Source organism: Narcine bancroftii, chromosome 3 (assembly GCF_036971445.1).
Source record: "Narcine bancroftii isolate sNarBan1 chromosome 3, sNarBan1.hap1, whole genome shotgun sequence".
NCBI lineage: Eukaryota > Metazoa > Chordata > Chondrichthyes > Torpediniformes > Narcinidae > Narcine > Narcine bancroftii.
The window spans coordinates 73,668,819-73,692,860 of record NC_091471.1 but is presented as its reverse complement, the minus strand read 5'-3'; the positions used below and the strand labels follow the sequence as shown (position 1 = coordinate 73,692,860).

At 41.3% G+C, this 24,042-nt stretch overlaps 1 protein-coding gene across 11 annotated transcripts in view; it reads right to left on the bottom strand.

Annotated features, from left to right (window-relative positions):
- Positions 1 to 24,042, bottom strand: part of rusc2 (RUN and SH3 domain containing 2) — a 190,657-nt gene that overhangs the window by 9,069 nt on the left and 157,546 nt on the right. For 10 of the 11 annotated variants that reach the window (XM_069924295.1, XM_069924303.1, XM_069924305.1 and 7 more), the window contains 5 exons: positions 23,544 to 23,620; positions 20,704 to 20,878; positions 11,029 to 11,134; positions 7,319 to 7,365; positions 2,480 to 3,467 (listed from right to left, as the gene is read on the bottom strand). In XM_069924295.1, the coding sequence (XP_069780396.1) occupies positions 2,480 to 3,467; positions 7,319 to 7,365; positions 11,029 to 11,134; positions 20,704 to 20,878; positions 23,544 to 23,620 (1,393 nt within the window). The remainder of the gene's footprint in view (positions 1 to 2,479; positions 3,468 to 7,318; positions 7,366 to 11,028; positions 11,135 to 20,703; positions 20,879 to 23,543; positions 23,621 to 24,042) is intronic. The other variant, XM_069924301.1, reaches the window with a different exon arrangement.

Here is a 24,042-nt window from a genome sequence, read left to right as displayed (position 1 = left end):
TGATTTTGCAGTGACCGCTATTTCTCCCCACCCAGCTCTCCCCAGAAAAGATTTCACTTTTCATATGTAACAAAGGTCACTCTTTTAATTCCCTCCTTATTCTCTCTATTCCATTACCTTCCCTTATTCATTCTTGTCTATACTATCTATATTTTCCTCTAAGTACAGATACCTTCACGTATGCACATTTTATCTATTCACTCTTATACCTCTTTACCCACATACATATCAATCGTGATCATTTTTACTCTCATTACCCATCTTCATCCCTCAGTCTATTTTTGTAATTGTTCTGCAAATTTTCGTGCTTCTTCTGGGTCTGAGAATAGTCTGTTTTGTTGTCCTGGAATAAATATTTTCAATACCGCTGGATGCTTTAGTATAAATTTATACCCTTTCTTCCATAAAATCGCCTTTGCTGTATTGAACTTTTTTCTCTTCTTTAGGAGTTCAAAACTTATATCTGGATAAATGAAGATTTTTTGCCCTTTATACTCCAGTCGTTTGTTGCCCTCTCTTACTTTTTCCATTGTCTTCTCCAGTACCTTTTCTCTTGTAGTATATCTTAGGAATTTTACTAAAATAGATCTTGGTTTTTGTTGTGGTTGTGGTTTAGAGGCCAATGCTCTATGTGCCCTTTCTCTTTCCATTTCTTGCTGTAGTTCTGGACATCCTAGGGTCTTAGGGATCCAATCTTTTATAAACTCCCTCATATTCTTGCCTTCTTCATCTTCCTTAAGGCCCACTATCTTTATGTTATTTCTTCTGTTATAATTTTCCATTATATCTATTTTTTGAGCTAACAGTTCTTGTGTCTCTATCGCTTTTTTATTAGATTCCTCCGATTTCTTTTTTAAGTCTTCTACCTCCATTTCTGCTGCTACTGCCCGCTCTTCCATCTTGTCCATTTTCTTTCCCATTTCTGTTAAGGTCATATCTATTTTATTCATTTTCTCTTCTGTGTTGTTTATTCTTTTTCTTAAATCATTAAATTCCTGTGTTTGCCATTCTTTAAATGACTCCATGTATCCTTTAATAAGAGAAAGTACCTCCTTTATCTTGCCTTTCTCTTCTTCTTCTATTTCACTGTACTCTTCCTCTTCCTCTTCTTCTTCCTCTGGGTTGGCCATCTGTTGTTTCTTTGTTGCCCTTTTCTTCTCTTCTTTCTTGTTTCCATTGTCTTCTGTGATCTCTTCTTGCTGCAGGTGTTCTGCAGCTGTCGTTGCCGGCTGTGGAGATCGACTCCCCAGCTGGTCCCCCCTCCCGTCGGTGTGTTTTTTTTCATGCGCGGTTGCGCACTTTTACTCGGCTCAGCGAGCCATTTTTGTAGTCCATTATCTACCGACCTGAGGGAGTGGGTTTCTCTCTCCACAGCGGGCCTCTTCGAACAGGTAAGGCCTTCACCTTCTTCCTCCGTTGTCTTCTCTTCCTCTCTTCTTACCGTTGCTTTCGATTTTTCTTTTTTTGTCGCCATCTTCTTTCCACCTTTATTCTCACTTTTCTTTAACTTTTATTTCTGTGCCTTTGTGTTTTCCTTTGTTTTTCCCGACTTTTCTGGAGAGGGCTGGAGTTCACTGTCCGGCCACTACTCCATCACGTGACTCTTCTCACAAGCTGGCAAGCTTGTGGAAAAACTCCATTTGGAAGATGGATTGTGAGTTCTTAGTTCAGCCTGGTCAAAGCCCTTGTGGTCCATACAAGAGGATATGGCTGGCTGTGTAATTCTTCACTTAAATAAGAGACACAAAAAGGAACTCTGTGGTGACCTGGAGGAAAGAGGTTATCACCTGGAAAACCCTGATGCGGCAAGTTTCTTCGGTAAGACACTGAAGTGGTTGATCAGAAGGAATCAGTTCTGGGTGTCCAATGAGCAACAAATCTCTCTGAAAACTGACAAGAACCTTCCTGAATGGTAACCATTTACTTTTCAAGCACCAAAGCCTGGTGAAATTCATAAATGTTCAATTCTGTGCACAGTATAAGAATTGTCTGCAACCCATGATCTTGGAGGAGTGACAAGTGAGATTGGACTGTGAATTAAAGAACTTTTTTGAACCTATACGCACATTACATACATGTGTACATAGAATTAGAAGAGGGTAAAGTTAAGTTAATAGTAATAAGTTAGAGTTTGATCCTGTTTTCATGTTTAAAGATAATTAAAAGCAACTTTTGTTTAAGTAACCATTTGTCTTGGTGAATTTCTATGGCTGCTGGATTGTGGGGTCCTCTGGGCCCATAACATTTAGAATTATCAGAGATTGAAATCTGTCTTCCCTACCTGCTCAAACCTATTCGTTGCATCATTGGCCCACAGTAAATGTGGCCTGTTTATTGGCCAAGATAGTCTAGAAAGCCATCTGTTCAAGGACAACTGGGATAGGCAATAAATGCTGGCCTTTCTAGCAATGCCCATAATCACATGAATGGATGTGGTTCTGACAATATAACTTTTCATGATAATAAGAAAACACCTTACCTGCTTTTCTGTGGTTTGGCCGTCTTTGACTCTTCCTTTCTACTCTGATTTACACTTGCACCAAATAACCGGCCTAGCCACATTCCTTGTTTGCCTTCAGTGTGCTCAAGATTTAACTTTTTGTCTGGTTGTTCAGCATGATCACCTGAAAGCACACTTTCATTTACTTTGCTATGTTTAAGTTCATGTAGTACAGAGTCTGGAGGACTTCCCATCCAAGAAGATCTGGTTTCATTTTTAGAATCCTCAAACTGAGAATTTACAAGTTTTTTAGTTGCTAATGAATCTTCGTTTGATGCAGCCAGACTCGACATCATATTGCAAATGTCCAAATTTTGTAATTCAGATATATCCCCAGTCTCTGCTCCCTCTACAACACCTTCTCGAAGTGATCCTTTCTCCATATCAGCAACCATCTGTAAAGGCACAGCAGCAGTACTTTTCTTCTTCATCTTCTCCCATTTTGCAAACTTGGATTCTTCAGAAGTCTCTTCAATATATACCTGTGAACTCTGCATGAGTTGGTACCACCACCCTGCTTGCTTATCCTTTTTCAGGTCTGTTATTTTCTCCTTTTGCATTCCCTCTACATTCTTCACATCTTTATTTTCCTTATCCAGCATAACTGCACCTTTTGCTGTTGTATCATTTAGTGTGAATACACTTTGTGTAATTCTTTGTGACATTTTGTCCCTATTCTGCCTAGATTCCATTTTTATATTCCCACCATCACTGCTGCCATTAGTTTTCATTAGTTGGAAAGTGGAGTGTGCAGATTGCAAGAGGTCCTGCTTGACTTTGAGCTGCTCCTTCTTCTTTTGCTGCTCTTTGTTCATTTGAATAACATGGTATTCAAACATTAAATCTAAATCAAAGGGAAGTAATGAAAGAGGCTGCAGCAAAAGCAGAAGTTCCTCATACAGTGCCTGACAAACACTGTGTGACAGTGCAAGGAAGCCAGTGGACAGATAATGAACTCCAATAATATCTAAAAAAAAGAAATGAATGTGTCACAGTTTAGGTCATAAATATGATACACTTCACAAGGATGTGCGTTAATTGCTGAAGTTCAACAATGCCCTTGCTACTCTTTATTTGAATAATACGTAATCTTTTCTTTGGCTTGGCTTCGCGGACGAAGATTTATGGAGGGGGTAAAAAGTCCACGTCAGCTGCAGGCTTGTTTGTGGCTGACAAGTCCGATGCGGGACAGGCAGACACGGTTGCAGCGGCTGCAGGGGAAAATTGGTTGGTTGGGGTTGGGTGTTGGGTTTTTCCTCCTTTGCCTTTTGTCAGTGAGGTGGGCTCTGCGGTCTTCTTCAAAGGAGGTTGCTGCCAGTGAAACTCCCCACCAAAGGTCTTAGATTTTTTTTCTGATAATTGCATCAGATTTTTAAAAAATTATTATTTGTGGCGACCCGCAATTGCGGAGATTCGGCCGGCTCATCGCGCGGCAGCAGACATGGACAGAGATCGCTAAAGCGACTCCCAGGACAACGAACCGACGGGGGTAGAAGCTGGGGCAGCATCAGACCAACAGTCCTAAAGTGGCATTGGTCAAGATGCCCAGCTAACTCAGGAGAAACAGGCTGGGGAAGAAGGGCATTCATATGCATGGATGTTCCCTCCCGCTATTGTTATTCATATGGATGACTCAGTCAATCAGCAAAAACGGCGGGAACTTGAACGGTATAAAAGCAGCCTTTCCAGCCCTATTAAAGGAATGAGCTTAACCTGCCAGTGTGTGTGTGTGTGTGTTGTGTGTTCCTTTGTAGTGGTCGGCTACATATTATAACATCTGCTGGGTTTGAAATCAATGGCTCCAAAATCTAAAATGAATATTTTATTAAATTGTAAGCCCCATTAAGCCTGTTGTGCATTAAGACTCCATTAATCAGGAATCCTTGAGACTTTGGTGGTGCCAAACTAATTACATATTTCCATTTTACTTTTTAAAAATATATTACTTAGGATAATAATACATTTTCTTTGAACATTGAAAGTTTCAAATGTTTATATGCTTGATTTTTATGTTTTGTGGACATGCACAGCTCTCACATTTCTGCTATCACTGTAGTTTCAAAACAGTTTCTGTTTCTACCATAGATATGGAAATATGGTCATATTTGAGTCATAAGGCACTTCCAGGTGGCCAATTGCCCTGCTTGTAAAGCCGCCTATTTTGACAATATGCGGCTGTTGGGAGGCCATGTGAATGTGCAGGAGGCGCTTGCAAGGTGAACTTTGTAACCCTCCTCCGAGAGGGATAATCGCCACACCACAGTGGCCTCCCCAGCCATCTGAATGCAGCTGCCTAAAAGCGGCTGCATTCGGGATGACAGTCAGCTGGCGAGTGCCTGACAGCTCCTCTCCCAACTGCCCCTTCCCCCAGCACAGGATGTTGGGGCAGGGGCAGCTGGCTGGCCTGTCAGCACGGGGACTGCGGGGCTAGAGCGACCGGCGGGAGAGAAGGGGGCTGAAGCAGCCGGCGGGGGAGAAGGAGGGTGAAACGGTCGGTGGATGAGTACGGTGCTCGAGTGGGGTACTGGAATTGTTTTGGCCACCCCCCTTCTCCCCTGCTGGCCGCCCAAGCCCCCTTCTCCCATGCCGGCCACCCTAGCCCCCTTCTCCCCCGCCGGTTGCTCGTGCCCCCTTCTCTCCCCCCGGCCGCCTAAGCCCCCCCTCCCCTGCCGGCCGCCCCAGCCCCCTTCTCCCCGCTGGGGGGCAGAGCGATCCCTGTGGAGACATTCCACAGGGGATGTCCCCATGCTGATAGCCTGCGCTGGCTGTCCCAGCTAACAGCCAGCCATCCTAACTGGATAGTTCAAGGGACAGGAGCTGGTGTGTGCTCAGATGCGCATCACGGTGCAACTATCCCTTCAGGTGGCCAACGCTGCGCTTTTAGCACTGCCACCTGAACGTCAAATCAAAGGGCCGCTTTCTCTTCTTCAGGCGCATTCTTAGTGGAGAATACACCTGAAGAAGCCTATCGAGTGATACAATATGAAAACAGGCCATCCAGCCCAAGTTGTCCATGCCATTCCTAAATTAATCCCATTTTTCTAATTTACCCATATCCCTCTAACCTTTCCAATCAATGTTCCTATCTTTTAAACATTATAATAGTACTCACTTCTATAACTTCCTTTGGCAGCTCTTTCCACATACCTGTTATCTGAAAAGGTTTCCTGAAAGGCCCCTTATAAATCTTTCTACTCTGATTTTAAATTCACACACTTTAGTTTTAGATTCCTTTATCCTCAGAAAAAGATTGTGAACATTCCCCCTATCTATGCCCCTCATAATTTTCTACACTCGAGGGAGAAAAGTCCCAGCTGGTCCTTATATTTCAAGCCCTCTAATACTGATAATATCCTTGCAAATTTTTTTCTACCCTTTCCAGCAAAATGACATCCTTCCCATTGCTAGGCAATGAGAACTGCACAAAATCTCCAGTCTCAATGTTGGTGCAATCACAAAGAAGGCTCACTATACTTTGTGAGGTGACTGAGATTTGTTATGTCACTGAAAACTCTTGAAAACTTCTACAGGTGTACCATGGAGAGCATTCTGGCTGGTTGCATCACTGCCTGGTATGGAGGCGCCAACTTTCAAGACAAGAATAAACTCCAGAGGGTTGTTAACTCGGCCTGAGACATCACAGACAACCAGATTTCACTCTATCTAGGACATCAACATGAGGCAGTGTCTTAAAATAGCAGCCTCTATTCTCAAAGACCCCTACCATCCAGGCCATCGGGAAAAAGGTACAGGAGCCTAAAGACGAGCACTCAGTGGCACAAGGACAGCTTCATCCCCACTGCCATCAGATTCCTGAATAATCTATGAACCAAAGACACTGCTTTACTTTTCATGTTCTACTATTTTAATTTTTTTTATTTGTAGTAATGAATGTTTGATCTATGAAGCTGCCGCAAAACACTGAATTTCATGACTTGTTCATGACAATAAATTCTGATTCTGATCGTCCAATGTGGTCTTACCAATGTCATGTGCAGTTACAACATGATGTTTCAACTACTGCACTCAATGTCCTGACTGACGAATTCTTCAGCACAAAATCTCCCTGTGTTCCCAATTTCAGGGAACTGTCTACCTGTACCTCTATGTTACTTTGTTCTTTAACACTCACCTCGGCCCTGGGTCTCATCAACAAGTCCCCATCCGAAATACTGACCGATCATTTCTCTTTATGGATGCTCCCTGGTGCACTAAATCCCTGCAGCTTTTCTTTGTTCATTACAGAGAAAAGGTTGTGGGAATGATCAGGCCTGGGTCCTCAATGCTCCAACATACTATGTTTCATAAGAAAAGGCCAAATGGGAAAGGAGATGGAAAGTGTTGTGTACTACCAATCAACCACAATCAAACAGAGAATCGTGATTACTAGGCTTTAATCACCTTAAAGTGTCAGCACAGCTTGCATGTTGCTGGCTCATTTCCAGGGCATGTACTGAGGGAGAGGTTTGGGCTTAACAGTCTTTATGGGGATATCTGGGAGAGAGGAGTCACAGGTTCAGGGGGCAGGCCGGCCCATACATACATCTATATACATAGTGGTAGCAGTACATGTTGTTAATCAAGAAAGTATCAGGGTGGGATTGAGTCATGAAATAGAGGCAATAGATAGTAATGCCGATTCAAGTATGGTTGAAATTATGGGGGAAAAAAGAGTAGTCCTTTGACAGGGGTTTCTAATGTACACCTGCCTTATCTAGCAATACAACTGCCAACCACATATATCCAAACTACGGTCTTTAATGTGGCACAAGTACATTAATGAAATGAAATTTAAAAAGCAACAACCAATTTTCTTACCTTCATGATTATACAAATGATTAAACCAAAACTCCAAGGATCTGATACTGCAAAAAATACAAAAGTAAAATAAAATGTTAAGCTCCCTTTCTATGAGTAACTTTTTCAATACTTCAGCTAGGAATGAGGTTTATTTATCATGGCAACTAACAGGTATCAGTTTGTACTTTGTCACAATGTTAGCTTCTATAAATCTATACATAGGAATCTCTTAAAAGCATTTGGATCCAGCAAAATTTATTTTATACAAAACTAGTGAAAACATTTTAAAATTAGGTACTGAAGGTAAACAGATTAGATTTTTTAATGATAAATCGTTAAACTTCTGATATGCAAGTTAATAATTTCACAAAACTAACAGTAGTTTTGGGATATCTGTTCATTTCTGCTGAAGGCAGACCTCCAAAAAATGCCACTTTGGATTCAACTTACACCTGCAGGCTGTGCTCTAACACTGGACTCAGACAGACAAAGCAATGAAAACGATCCAGTCAGTGAGGCGAATAATAAATTATGAGATTTTAAATATCACAAGCATTGAAACCTGAGATCATTAAATGTGCAAAAATGGATACATAGTGGTGATCTCAGCAGTCACTTAATTTTTTGTGACTGCTCATTCAAGTTTGCAGGTCATACCCAAAGCTTCATTTTATGTTGGCAAAAGATAATGTATGATATTGTAGCAGCCGTATAGCGGGCCGAGCGGGCGCACAGCGCGGTATCGCGAACTGTCACTGGCACGGTTCTGCGGGCGTGTGGAACCATAATATGGACGTCTGCATACTCATCTAAGGGACCATACGCAAGAGATACTGAGTGCTGAGGAATGGCACTTTGAGCTGTTGAGTCTTCTACCAGAAGGCACAGGACACTCATAAGGCTAAGTTTAAACCTGCCAGTCCCATGGATCTGCAGCAAACTCGTAGTGACGTCCCACCTTGTCCCGTGGAGCCCAGGACATGCAGTATACAAAATAAGCTTGTAAACTCTGAATAAATCAGTCTACGAGCAGCAGTTAACACAGTTTGACTTCACTTGCCTCCTTCTGGACCCATCAACCTCGGGTTTGGACTATTCAGGCTGAAACCTAGTTTCGTCTTCGGGGAATAACGGCGGAAGACACAAGGTTCTGGCATGTTGTAGGTGCATTGGATGCCGCTACTGCATCTCGAGTAAGCAAATTTATTGCCAATCCCCTGGCGAAAACCAGTACACCAGGTTCTACCAGTTTCTCCTGGATACACTGGAATTGACAAGACATGAGCGCGGCATGCAGCTTTTGAATATGGAAGGCCTGGGTGACAGGAATCCATCAGACCTAATGAATGAAATGCTTGCAATGGCGGATGGTCATTGCCTGCTCTTTGAGTCCTTACTCCTATTAAAGCTCCCAGCTCGTGTTGCTATACCCATCTCTAGCATAGATTTCTGCCATCTCCATAGGAACATAGGAAGTAGGAATAGGAGTAGGCCAAAACTGGCCCATCGAGCCTGCTCCGCCATTCTATAAGATCATGGCTGATCTAATTTATGACCTAACTCCACCTACCTGCCTTCTCCCCATATCCCCTAATTCCTCCATCATGTAAAAATTTATCTAACCAAATTTTAAATATGTTTAATGAAGCAGCCTCAACCATTTCGCTGGATAGAGAATTCCAAACATTCACTACTCTCTGGGAAAAACTATTTTTCCTCATCTCTGTCCTAAATCTACTCCCCCGAATCTTGAGACTGTGTCTTCTCGTTTTAGTTTCCCCGGCCAGCTCAAAAAACCTTCCTACATCTATCCTATCCATACCCTTCATAATCCTATATGTTTCTATAAGATCTCCTCTCATTCTTCTGAACTCGAGCGAATACAATCCTAGACTATTTAATCTTTCATCATAAGTCAACCCCTTCATCCCAGGGATCAACCTAGTAAACCTCCTCTGACATAGCACAGGAGATTGACAGGCTCTATCGTACTCCTACATAAGAGTCTGCTCAAATACAGCCTGTTTTGGCAGCAGCTACATATCCAGCATCCTACAAGCCTCCTGTATCTGCAGTTCAATCAAAGAAGAAAGAAGAACGTGCTGATGTGCGGCGAGATTGGTGTTTTTACCATTGCCGTTGGGGAACAGGTGCCAATAAATGTGTCCAACCATGTACCTATTACAGGAAAAAGGCGAGAAACGGAATGATCTGGCTGCCAGCAGTGACCTCGGCAGCTGGCGCAAATACGGGCCTATTGTATCTTCAAGACGATGCGGGTAAACACAAGTTTCTTGTAGACACAGGTGCTGAGGTCAGTTTACTTCCGCCAACCTATTTTGAAGGAATGCATAAACAACAACACCTGGTTCTTAGAGCGGAAAATGAAACTACCATTCCCAGCTTTGGCAAGCGACAGATCTCAATTGGAATAGGAGGGACCACATTCCATTGGAATTATGTCTTAGCTTCTGTTGCTCAGCCAATTTTGGGTGTGGACTTTTTATGATCCCATGACTTACTGGTGGACGTTCGTGCCACCACTTTTCAGACATACCCGCAGGCAAGCAGCAAAGGGAGAGTTTCCCAGATCGGGGTACATACGCTGCACAAGAAGGCCTATGCTGCCCTGCTCAATGAATTTCCCTGTATTCTCACTCCTAATTTCAATGCCTCAAAAACAGCCCATGGTGTGTCTCATTACATAGACACTTCAGACCCACCCATTCATGCAAGGGCTTGTCATCTTCCACCTGATAAACTGCTGCAAGCAAAGGTGGAGTTTACAGCAATGAAGGATTTGAGGATCATTTGATACTCCAACAGTCCTTGGGCATCATATTATACATGGTACCCAAGAAAACAGGTGAATGGAGACCCTGCAGTGATTACTGTAGGCTTAACGATGTTACCCGACAGGTACCCAATACCTCACATATAGAATTTTGCAACCCATCTACCCCATTGCCACATTTTTTCCAAGGTTGATCTGGTCAAAGGATATCATCAGATACCTATCCATAAGGATGATATTCCTAAAACAGCAATTACTACCCTTTATGGGCTTTTTGAATTTCTTAGAATGCCGTTTGGATTGAAAAACGCCACTCAAACCTTCCAGCAGCTGATGGACACTCTAGGCAGGAATTTGGAGTTTGCATACATTTACTTAGGTGACATCCTCGTAGCCAGTCAAACTGAGCAAGATCATCACCTGCATTTGCGCCGCCTTTTCCAAAGACTAGAGGAATTCAGTTTTAACATCAACCCTGGCAAATGTCAATTTGGCAGATCCACCATCAACTTCCTAGGACACAAGATCACGGCTGACGGTATATTTCCCTTATCCAGGAAGGTAGATGCAGTCTGTGCAAACTCGTAGAGACGTTCCATCTTGTCCCGTGGAGCCCAGGACATGCAGTAGACTTGTAAACTTGTAAGTTTGTAAACTTGTAAACTCTGAATAAATCAGTCTTGAGTTGACTAATCTGGCATGTGTTTTTGAATTACTTCAGTATCTCTACCATAGTAGCCGCTACAATATCATGAACAAACGTCAGCCTTACTAAAGTAAAATAATGCACATATGCATCCAGTGAATTATGGAGAATTCATTTATATTCCATCAAAGTTAACAATAATTTTGCAACACATATATTTCATTCCTTTGAATACTGTTATTACAATTTCTATATTGTTTTCATGTTCTTATGTTAGCAAGTACTTACTTCAGAAGGCCAAAGATAAATGCATTAAACCTTGTGTTGTAACTCATTAATTCAGAGTAGTGGCTAATCTTGCAAAAAAGATTGTTGAGTGTCCTGGTAGAAGGACCTAAAGAGGAAAATGATTGAGTAATAAAACATGAATGAAAGAAAACACTTTTCATTTGAGACATTCAATATTATCAGGAATTTCTTTATCAGACTAGGTGCTGCCATGGGTAAGGTCACAATTAGAGCTCTGACTTGTAACATACTGTAAAAGCAAGATTTGATTGAAGTTATCTCAATTTCTGATATTTGTTATCATTTCTATATGAAGCTAGTTCCATTGGCAGACTTACACCATTTTTTAAACAAATGAAGATAATGTAAAATCATTTGTGAATTTAAGTTGTGTTCTGTGAATTCTGCAAAGATGAATTTCCATTACCAAGGGGTCTTCCGTATTGTCTCATCAAGGACAAAAGAAATAGAAGTAGGAACATTCAGCCCCTTACATCTGTTCCATTGTCCTAATTCAATACGTTGCTTCACTAACTGCACATCCCTTGATTTCCTTAATATCCAAAAATCTACTAATTCCTGCCTTGAATATACTTAGCACTCTTGGGTAAAAAAAATCCAAATTTCAATGATTAGATGAACTAGTTGGTTCCCAGCAGCTTCTACCCATGAGATCATAACACCATAAAACATAGGAGCAGAAATAGGCTATGCAGTCCATGAGCTGATCCATTTTCCTACTCAGCTCCACTACCCAGCCTTTTCCCCATAATCTTTGTATCAATCTCTGCCTTCAATACACCCAATGGCTTGGAATAAGGGGGGACATCATTGAAACATTTCGAATGTTGGAAGGCATGGACAGAGTAAATGTAGACAGGTTGTTTCCCATGATGGGAGAGTATTGAACAAGAGGGCATAATTTCAGGGTTAAAGGCCATCCACAGAACAGAGATGCATAGGAATTTCTTCAGCCAGAGAGAGGTAAACCTGTAGAATTTGAGCCACAGGCAATTGTGGAAACCATGTCACTGGATGTATTTAAAGTAGAGATTGATTGGTTATTGTGAGGACTTCATATGCAAGATCATTAAACAAAATTAAAGCACATGGTGGAAATATGACATACTGGCCAAAAATGAGATTTATTGACAGATCCAACTTGTAATCCTAATTAATATCAATAGTTTGGATGAGACAAGTGAATGCAACACATCCAAGTTCCAATCTGATTAAGTTTATGAGGTATCCATTAGAGTGAAAAAAAGAAAGGTGGAGTTTTTTTTTAATAACTGCTAAGAGGTTAGCATTAATGTTCAGAAAATTCAGAAGAGATCATGGAAATTAATAACTAAAATATGAAGGTTCAGCAGGCATTTTTATTGGCAAATATGTTGGCCTTTACTGGAATAGGATTTAAGTGCAAAAATAGTGACGTCTTGATTCATTTATATGTAGCCAGATGCCACCTGCCTTCCTCAGAAAGTTTACAATTATGACAGTGGAAATGCAGTGAAGATTCAACAGATTGATTTCCAGGATGGAGGGTTTAATATATATGGAAGAGATTAAGTTGACGAGATATGGACTCTTGAATTCAGTAGAATGAAAGCTGATACATTGAAACATACAAATGTCTTAGATGTTTGACAAAGTAAATGCAGATTTTATATTTCCTCCAGGAGATGTGCCTAGAATCAGGATCATGGTGACAATACAATGGGTGAGCCAGATAGTGAGGAATATTTGTATTTCTTTATCAAAGTGAGCTGTAGACTCAGAGGCTCTAAATATTCAGAATCAGAAAATGTTGTCATGAACAAATCATGAAATTCAGTGCTTTGCGACAGCATCATAGTGCAATCATTCATATTATAACCATCTTAAAACTTTACGATACATAAAAAAAATTAAAATAGTAGTACACGAAAAGTAAGGCAGTGTCTATGGTTCATTATTCAGGAATCTGATGGGAACCGAGAAGAAGTTGTCCTTGTGCCGCTGAGTGCTCATCTTTAGGCTCCTGTACCTTTTTCCTGATGGTAGCAGAGTGAAGAGGATGTGGCCTGGATAGTGAGGGTCTTTGAGGATAGAGGCTGCTATTTTAAGACACCGCTTCATGTAGGTGTCCTTGATGGAGTGGTCTGGTATCTGCGATGTCGCAGGCTGAGTTACCAACCTTCTGGGGTTTATTCTTGTCCTGAGAGTTGGCGCCTCCATACCAGACATTGATGCAACCAGCCAGAATGCTCTCCATGGTACACCTGTAGAAGTTGTCAAGAGTTTTCGGTGACATACCAAATCTCCTCGGACACCTCACAAAGTATAGCTACTGGCAAGCCTTCTTTGTGATTGCATCAACCTGGAGGCTCCAGGACAGATCCTCGGAGATGTTGACACCCAGGAATTTTAAGTTCTCGAACCTCTCCACTACTGAGCCTTTGTATTCTCCTGACTTCCTTCAAAGTCCACAATCATCTCCTTGGTTTTGCTAACGTTGAGCATAAGGTTGTTGTCATTACACTATTCAACTAGTTGATCTATCTCTCTCCTGTATGCTTCCTCATTCCCATTAGTGATTCTGCCGAAAATTGTGGTGTCATAGGCAAACTTATAGATAGCATTGGAATTGTCCTGGCCACACAATCATGGGTGTATAATGACACCCATTATAATGACTGTTCAAGACAGAATTTTATTTTTTTTTGGATATGAGGGGTTTGTGGGGTTAGTGCAAGATGAAGGTAAATGATTATCCACCATCTTACTAAGTGGCAGAGCATCACAATGGCTATGTGGTCTACAATGCTTCTGCTTTTTATGCTCTTTATTCCATTATGGGGCTTCCTTCTTTACTGGTTGTGATGGATACTGGGAACAGTCTACTTTCTTAAGACCAAACTGATGTCTTTGCTGACCTTTGGATTTCTGTGCAATAAAATCTTTCAAATATCACATTGATCTTTGCTGGATTCTGCAAGCTTCAGGTGAGTCACCAATGGTTCACTTAGCAGGAATGACTCATTCCTGCCATCTCTCATCTCACCCTCTAGTCTGCTGCCTAAACTTTATTTGTTTTCCATAGCTACAAACATTGTTCTTCTTCATTTATTTCAAAACCATTTCACCACTCTTTATTGGACTCTTATGGTCTGATTTCTTAAATTTTCTGGTCACTGTGCTACAACTGTTCATCAGAAAGATTTATTATAGTACTAGTTATACCCTCCTTGGACTTCACTACCACTAATTAATATCAAAAGCTTTACTATATTTACTTTATCTGAGTTCATTCGTGATACTGTATACTTCTGCTCTTCATTTCTGCTCAAAGGACAATCAATTATTTTGAGAATAACCTTGTAGTTGAAGTTCATCAGTTCTGGAGTGAATTGACAAAGCAATTTCTCCACCACTTCTCCATGTCCTTAAGTCTGGTGGCCATATTTGAATGGAAAGGTTGTGGAAAATAGTATTTTATAGTTTCAATACAATTCCATGAATTGCACAGAAGGTAGCGTGCCCTAAGACCTGGCTGCAGCCAACCACAGGAACTCAGTAAGACCACTGGAAACAAGGGGGAGGATGTCGGAAATGGTGTGCGAGGAAGCATAAGCGCGTTAAGTGTGCCGACATTTGAGAGGCAAACCCATTCAGAACCCTGCTCCTGACGATTTTACTCGCAAACGTGCGATCTTTAGAAAATAAAATGCATAACTTGTGACTGCACCTGAACTATGCCAAGCTGCTGTTCATTGACATCAGGTTGGCATTTAATACATTCATTCTCCAGAGCCTGGTGGAGGAGTTACCTCGCTAGGACTCAACACCCCTCTCTGTAATTGGATCCTGGACTTCATAACAGAAACACCAGTTCGTCCAGGTCATTAGCAAAACGTCGAGCACTGTCACACTGAGCACGGCACACCTCAGCCCACCCCTATTCATGCTACTGATCCACAACTGCATCACCAGATTCAGATGAAACAGTGTCATCAAGTTAGCAGATGACACAACAGTAGTTGGTATTATCAGCAACAATGATGAGAAGAGGTGGAAAATCTCATGAAATACTGTGAGTAACAACCTGAGTCTCAACATGGACAAGACCAAAGAGATGATCATGGACATCGGAGTTCACTTAACTAGTGACCTATCGTAGACACTCAACATCCCCTCATTTGTCAGGAAGGCACAACGGCAGCTACACTTACTGAGAAGATTGAAGCAGGCAAAGCCACAAGCCATTAAGTCAACCTCTATGGGATCTCTATTGAGAGTGTTCTGGTCAGCTGCATCACAGTATGGTATGGATGCTGCAGAGATATAGATCAGAGGTTAATCCACAGTTCCGTAAGAGTAGCAGAAAGGATCAAGGAAATCTCCCTCCCCGCCATCAACGTGATCTACTGGGATCATTATAGGAAAAGGGTGTGCAAAATCATTGAGGATCCCTTCTACCCAGCATCTTCTCTGTCAGGGAAGAGATACAGGAGTATCAGAGCCAGCACCACCAGGATGAGAAACAGCTTCTTCCCATGAGCATTGAGAACGTTAAACAACTAATGCAGTGGATTTCAAACTTGCCCCCCTAAATACACGCTCCACCTTAAGCAATCCCTATGTCATAAATGCTCTGTGATTAGTAAGGATAATATGTGAGTGGGAAGGGAAAGTTGAAAATCACTGCTCTTGACTCAATTGTTACTGAAATATTTTGCTTGAGAAAATTTGTCATTGGCCCATTTCCTTCAAAGTTTTGAAACCTTGCACATAACATGTCAATTAGGTATGATTAAAACAGTGGTTTATTTTTCTTTCCACTCACATACTACTTTATGCAATCCTTTACTAAACACAGACCACATATGGCATAAATGCTAAAGGCAGAATGTGAGTTGAGGGGTGGGTGGGGGGCAGTTTGAAAACCAATAAACTAAAGGAACTGCTCACACGAACCATCTGAGACACTCATATGTACAAAGCAACATGTATTTATTTATTTGTATTAATGAAATACTTGTCCTGCAAATATATTTTTTGTCGCTATGTGAGTGTTATGACTGGTTGTGTGTCTCAGGTAACCAGAAAGTACACTTATCAAGCATATACCAATCCCCATTGTTGTCAGAAACCAGGGGTTTCACTGTAGAGATATCATTTGTGTGTCGGGTGTGGTATATGTGTGTGTGCGCATTATGGTCTGGAGATATGCTGTTGTGATGGGTTGTATATGCACAATCAGATGACAATAAACTTGAACTTGAATTTGAGAACCAATATATTTAGCTCTCCAGTCTCTCAAACTATTTGAACACTTTCAAAGATTTATGTGCAGAGAGTATTTCAATCTCTGGCATTTAGCCTAATTCATTTCACCTCATTTATTTCTGCTGAAATGAACCAATTTAAAATATTTAATCTTTCAGATGGTATCTACCTGCCTATTCTTCCAGTCTGTGTCTTTTTACAGTCTATGACTATTCTCTTTAATATTTACTACACTTCCAAGTTTGGTATTAATTTGTAAATTAAGAAATTTACATCTACATCTGCATGAGGTCCATCCAGCTGAAGCTCCTGGGAGACTGAGTTAGGGAACTGGAGATGGATGAACTCAGGATCATTTGGAGACAGAGGCAGTGATAGAGAAGTGCTTCAGAGAGACAGTCTCCCCCAGAAGTCAGGAGGCTGGTAGCTGGGTGATTATTAGGAGAGAGAAAGAAAAGGCGAATAGGCAAACAGTGCAAAGCACCCCTGTGGCTATTCCCCTTAATAATGTATAGCATTTTGGATACTGTTGGGGGGGGTGTGGGAAACAATTTACCAGGGAAAGTCATAGTAGTCACGTCCCTGGCAAAGAGACTGGCCACTTGGGTCAGAAGGGAAGGGAGGAGAAGTCAAATTAAGTCAAGTTTATTGTCATCTGATTGTAAAGTACTACCCGACAAAATAGTGTTCTCCAGTCCTCGGTGCAAAAACCTGCAGACATACAACCTGACATAAAACACATGCAGACAAATACAACATATGCAAAACAAGTATTTGAGGGGAATAAATATTGTTTTGTGCAAAGTAAAGTCTCAGATGGTTAGTGTGAGCAGTTCCTTTGGTCGTTCAGCATTCTCATTTCCCATGGGAAGAAGCTTACAATACTCCTGTATCCCTTCCCCTACAAGAGCAGCTGTAAGATGCTGTGTGCAGGGTGGAAGGGCTCCTCGATAATTTTGCGCGCCCTCTTCAGATAACAATCCCAGTAGATCACGTTAATTTAGGGAGGAAGACTCCAGTGATCCTCTCTGATACTTTTATGGTCCATTCCTCTACAGCTACCTTACCACACTGTGATGCAGCGGCCAGGACAATCTTGATAGAGCTCCTATAGAAGGTTGACATAATGGTGGCCAGTACCCTTGCCTGCTTCAGTCTTCTGAGGAAGTGCAGTCACCGTTGTGCCTTCCTGGCAAGTGAGGAGATGTTGAATGTCCACAATAGGTCACTAGTTAAGTAAACTTCAAGGAACTTTGTGCTCTCCACTCTCTCTACTACAGAGTTGTTAATGTGTATTGGAGGGTGGTTGTTCCTGGTCGTTGTGAAGTCTGCAGTCATCTCCTTCATCTTGTCCACATTGAAACTCAGGCATCATTTCACAAGATTTTCTAACTCTTCTCTGTAGTGCGACTCATCATTGTTGATGATGAGGCCAACTACCGTTGTGACATTTGCAAACTTGATGACACTGTTGGACTGGATCTGGTGATTCAGTCGTAGGTCAATAGCGTGAACAGAGTAGGCTGAGCATACATCCCTGAGGTGCTCAGTATGATGTGCTTGATATTCTGCTACTGACCATGGAGAGACTGCGGGTTTTCTGTTAGGAAGTCCAGGATCCAGTTACAGAAAGGGGTGTTGAATTCCAGCGAAACAGCAGCCTCTGCAGAATAACTTCAGCTTGGCTTTTAATATGATCAATGAACAATAGCCTGGCATATGAGGCATTGTTCTGCAGGTGGGCCTGGATTGAAGCGACAAGGCTTTAGTGTTATCTGTGGAATGGTATCTTCTATAGGCAAATTGAAATGGAGAAGAGGAGAGCTATGCTGATTGGAGACTCATTGGTTAGGCAAGCAGATTGGAGGTTCTGTGATCGAGATCAAGGCTCCCAGATAGTATATTGCCTCCCAAGTGGAAGGATCAGCGGCGTCTCTGATCGAGTTCACAGCATTCTGGAGGGGGAGAGTGAGTAGACAGATGTGGGAACCAATGACATAGGAGGTACTGAAGAGGGAATATAGGGAGTTTGGAAAGAAGATAAAAAGCAGGACCTCAAGGGCGGTAATCGCGGGATTATTGCATGTGCTACACGCTGGAAGGGGTTCGAATAGGAAGTTATGGCAGAGGAATGCGTGGCTGAAGAGTTGGTGCAAGGGACAGGGGTTCAGATGTGTGGATCATTGGGATCTAGTCTGGGGAAGGTCTGACCTGTACAAAAGGACAGGTTGCACCTGAACTGAAAGGGACCAATATCCTGGTGGGCAGATTTGATAGAGCTGTTGGGGAGGAATTAAACTAGTTTGGCAGGGGGTACGAACCAGAATGTGAGTGCAGAGAATAGGGCAGAAGGTCGAAAGCATGATGCTAAGTGTTCTGAGCTTGTGAAGGACAGGCAGGGGACAAACCATAAATGTAGTCAATTAAAGGGATTGAAATGTGTCTATTTCAAATGTGTCTAGGAGTATTAGAAATAAAGGAGATGAACCTAGCATGAATTAGTACGTGGAACTATTATGTTGTGGCCATTAGAGAAACTTGGCTGGAGGAAGGACAGGATTGGCTGATGCAGTAATGGGGTTTAGGTGTGTGTTTTAAAAGGAATAGGATGGGAAGGTAAGAGAGGGGTGGGAGAAGCATTATTGGTCAGGGATAGGATCATGGATATATAAAGGGAGGATGCTGCTGAGGGAGTGTCTACTGAGACAGTGTGTGTGGAAGTCAGAAATAGAAATAGGAACTGTACTAGAAGTAGTCCATAGGCCCCAAAATACAGTAGCCCTTGGGACTCTGAGAAGCAGATAAGCAGGCATATTTTGGAATGGTGTAAGAAATACAGCATTGTTGTATTGGAAAATTCATCTTCCATAATATTGACTGGAACTCCTGCTGCAAGAGGGATAGATGGGGCTGATGGGGTGAGTTCAAGGATTCCTGTCACAGTATGTGGACAGACGAACGAGAGAAGAGGCCATACAGGATCACTGGGTCACCCAGTGTGGATTCGATATGGGATATACTATATATCCCATAAATGTAGTCAATTAAATGTGGGGAGAGAGTGGCAGTCAGATCAGTTCGGGTATATAGCATACAATTTCTTAGAGATAGCAATCGCTTTTTCTAAATTCCTGCAGACTTGCTTGTGGTAACTGAAACAATTATGGGACCACAGACATATATGCAGTTGGATGCTGACTGAACGGACGTTAAGCAGCAAATACCTGTACATGCATCTGAACTCGTGCATGAAAAAATTGACGCATGGAATGTAAAAGGTTGGCTACCCCTGATTTATATCAAAAGGCAGAAGGATGGATCAGTAAGTATGCAGATGATAGGAAGGTTGAAGGAGTTGTGGATGGTGAAGGTTGTCGTAGTTACAAAAGGATATAGACAGGATGCAGAGTTGGGTGGAAAAGAGATGGAGTTCAATCTAGATAAGTGTGGATGATGCATTCTGGAAGGACAAATCAGAAAGCTGAGCACAGGGTTAATGGTCGGTTACTTAAGAGTGGATTTTTTCAAAATCTTTTTCTAAATTGCTTGTGCCCCAAATAAGCTCTGTCTTAATGACTCATTTAAACAAGGGAATCTTCCATCATCCTTTAATGAATTTTCTCATTCTGAAAAAGGGGTAAGAGACACTTGAATGTGCTTATTATAGGCCTATTTCTTTACTTAATGTTGATATGAAAATTTTGGCTAAAGTATTGGAGGAAAGTTTAGGGGAGATGTTAGAGTAGGATTTTTAAGCAGAGGGTTGTGGGTGTCTGGACACATTGGCAGAGGTGTTGGTCGAGGGTGGTTCAACAGGGGCATTTAAATACTTTTAAATACACACAAATGTAAGAAAAATGGAGGATTATGGGCTGTGAGGGAGTGAAGGGTTATGTTGATCTAGAGTAGTTTTCTCAAGGTCACCACACATTATGGGCCAAAGGGCCCATACAGTGCTATACAGTTCTATGTTCTATCTTCATTACATGTGTCATCTACTATCACGTGTACACAAATGGTCGGTGTGCATTTGCATAAAGAAAAGCAACGTCGGCACATTCTGTGCAAATGTATGCACACAGCTTAGAATACTTGAGAAATCATGAACACTGCTCACCACCCCCACTTCACTTTTTATATTGGCTATCTTCCCTCTCCATTCTTAGGCCTGATGCAAGGTTTTAAGATCAGGTTTCCAGATTTTATTTTCCAGCAATTTATTTTTTATTCCATATTCCACCATCTGTAGTCTCTCGCATCAAGCTGAAAAAGTCTTACTGTTAAAAAATCAACTAAGCAGTGTCTTTGACAAGATTTGATATTATGAAAAGCCTTGTTTAAATCACAGTCTGTAAATACATTAAGACTTTACACAGCCAATGTTAAGTAAGTGATGTGTCATACCAAGCTGAGTGGATGCCTCAATCACAGTCCATGGCAGGTTTTTCCTTTGTCCTACAATCATATCCAGAATATATGCCTTCAGCCCATCCTGAAGAATATTTTTCATTGCTGGGCATAGATATTTAAGTACCAGGTGCCCCACATTGGGACTGACTGAGCTGTTTCCAAGTTTTGCCTGCAAAATAAAAGCACAACAAATCAAACTCTGTATTTGACATCGTGCGGGCAATGTACTCTTGCAATCTGCTGCAAAAACTATTCGCACAATCGAAAATGAAATGTGTCCAAAAATGTGGCAAGTAATTTTCTATCAGCAAATCTTGCACTCTTGTCTTTTGGAGAACTGATACCCAATGAAATTTTACTGGAACACTGGAGTAATATTGAGATGGCAAAGCCCAGCAGTAGATAAAAACACAAAAGGTGAAAACTATAGAAGTTCATTCAGCCCCTAGGTTCTATTCCCCAATTAATATCATGGTTGATTTTCCACCTCAACATGGTTATTTTTATAAATGGAAATTTCTTTGTTTTCAATGTAAGCAATGACAGACCTCTGCAGGTCTCCAACATATAGAATTACAAGGAGTAAAACACAAAAAAATCTGCAGACACTGTGTTGAAATAAAAACACATAAAGCTGGGGAAACTTAGCAGGTCAAGCAGTGCCCTTTATATAGAAAAGGTAAAAATGTTGTGCTTACCTATATATACCAACAAAAAAAAAACTTCCTACTTCATGACCCTCTATTTTTCTTTAATTCGGGGCTAACTGTTTAGTGCAGTGGTTAGTGCATTGCTGTTACAGCACCAGCGATCGGGACTAGGGTTTGAATCCTGCGCGGACTGTAAGATGTTTTAAAATCCTCCCCATGTCTGCATGGGTTTTCCCTGGGAACACCTGATTCCTCCCACTATTCAAAATGTACCAGGGGTTGCAGGCTATTGGGTGTAATTGGGTGGCAAGGGCTCATGGGCCAAAAGGGCCTGTTACTCTACTGTATGTCTAAATTTAAATTTATGTGACTAAGAGACTCTTAAATGCCCCTAATGTTTCAGCCTCCACCAACACCCTTGGCAAGGCATTCCAGGCAGCCACAACTCTCTGTGTCAAAACATTTCCCCTGATTTCTTCCCTAAACTTCCCTCCCTTAATTTTATGTATACGTCCTCTGGTGTTTGCTACTCCTGGCCTGGGGAAAAAGGTGTTGGCTGTCTACCTTATCTATGCCTCTCAGAATCTTGTAGACCTACATTAAGTCACCTCTCATCCTTCTTTATTCCAAAGAGAAAAGTCCTTGCTCTGCTAACCTTGCCTCATAAGACTTATTTTCCAATCCAGGCAACATCCTGGTAAATCTCCTCTGCACCCTCTCTATAGCTTCCACTTCTTTCCTATAATGAGGTAACCAAAACTGAACCAAACATTCTGTGTAGCCTCACCAGAGATTTATAGAGTTGCAACATGACCTCTCTATTCCAGAACTCAATCTCCAGACTAATGAAGCCCAGCATCCCATAGGCATTCTTATCTTATAAACCTGCATGGCAACCTTGAGGGATGTATGGATTTGGACACCAAGATCCCTCTGTTCTTCCACACTGTTAAGTATCCAACCATTAACCCTGAACTCAGTTTTCAGGTTTGACCTTCCAAAATGCATCATTTCACACTTATCTGGATTGAACTCCATCTGCCACTTTTCCTCCCAACTCTGCATCCTATCTATATCCTTTTGTAACCTACAACAATCTTCAACACTATCCACAACTCCTGAAACCTTGTATCATCTGCATATTTATTGGCCCATCCTTCCACTTCTTTATCTGGGTCATTTATAAAAATCATGAAGAGCAGGGGTCCCAGAACAGATCCTGTGGAACTCCACTAGTCAATGACCTCCAGACAGAACCCTTTCTGTACTCTTTGCTTTCTACAGGCAAGCCAATTCAAAATCCACACAGCTAAGGTTCCATGCCTCATGAGTTTCTGAATGAGTCTTTCATGGGGGACCGTGTCAAATGCCTTACTAAAATCCATATACAAATACTTGAGAATAGAGTCCAAATTCAACAATATTTCATTCTATGACAAGCCAGTCATACCTCAGGGGAATTTTCACTGCATTCCTTCTATTTCAAATATCTCCTTTTTCAGGAGGGAGACCAATATTATGCACAATAATCTAGCTGTGGTCTCACTACCTGGAACATGTTGCCAGGGGATGTGGTAGAAGCAAACATGAAGGCAGTGTTTAAGACACAGTTGGACACACACATGAATAGTCAAGAAATAGAAGAATATAAATTTTGTGCAGGCAGATGAGATTGATTTAGATTGCCATCAAGGTTGACGCACATCTGGTGGGCCAAAAGGCCTGTCCCTGTGGTGTACTGTTGTTTGTTCTAACAAACAAGCAACTTATTGGAATATAGAAAAAAACTGAAAAGATGGAAGTAAATTGCCAACGCAAGAGATAAAGATCATTTAACTTCATTTCATTGAAAATGTTGTCAATGTGCCGAATATTTGGGTGTGCACGTGTTGTGTGGAATACAAGCTTCCACCTTGTTAGAACTGGAGAGAAACAACAGATACCAGTGTTTCCCAAATCCAAGGAATGAACCCTTTTATTTAAAACTAGAGAACTATAGTATTTACAATGCCCTTGGTCCCGAGGGAACTCTCGCGAGACATCTCACATACGTGACTGGATTCTGGCTCGTCCCAATAACGGGTAACACCCATTCCTGGCAATGGTGGGGTCACTCAGTTTAGGGCGACCTAGCAGAAATATATTTTTGAGAAAGGAACATTAATTCACTATTATTCATCTTACTTTTACACCGGGATCTCTACTTGTTCCAAAGTGTGCTACAATTAGATCAACGGCAGTATTCACAGCTTTAACAAGACCTACAATAATAATTAAAAAAAAGATTAACGTTACTGGTTTTCATATTGTTAGGGTATCCAATGCTTTCTAAAATATAACCATATAACCATATAACCATTTACGGAGCGGAAACAGGCCATGTTGGCCTAATTTTGTGCACCCTCTTCAGGCATTGGTGATTTTAAGTGTAGTGTATCTTTGAGAATTTTAACATCTATAAATACTCATCTTTTGTAAAATCACCCTGATAAACCTGGAACAAGAAATTTTGTGTGACTAAGATCACAAACCTATTTATCGACTTTTTCATATGATTCATTTTAATTTAAAGAAAAATATCATTCCAAAATTAAATTATTAAGCATGCCACTCCAAGAATGTAATTCATTTAAAGTATATTGCAAAGAATTACTTAAAATTTACAAACCAAATCTCATGATAG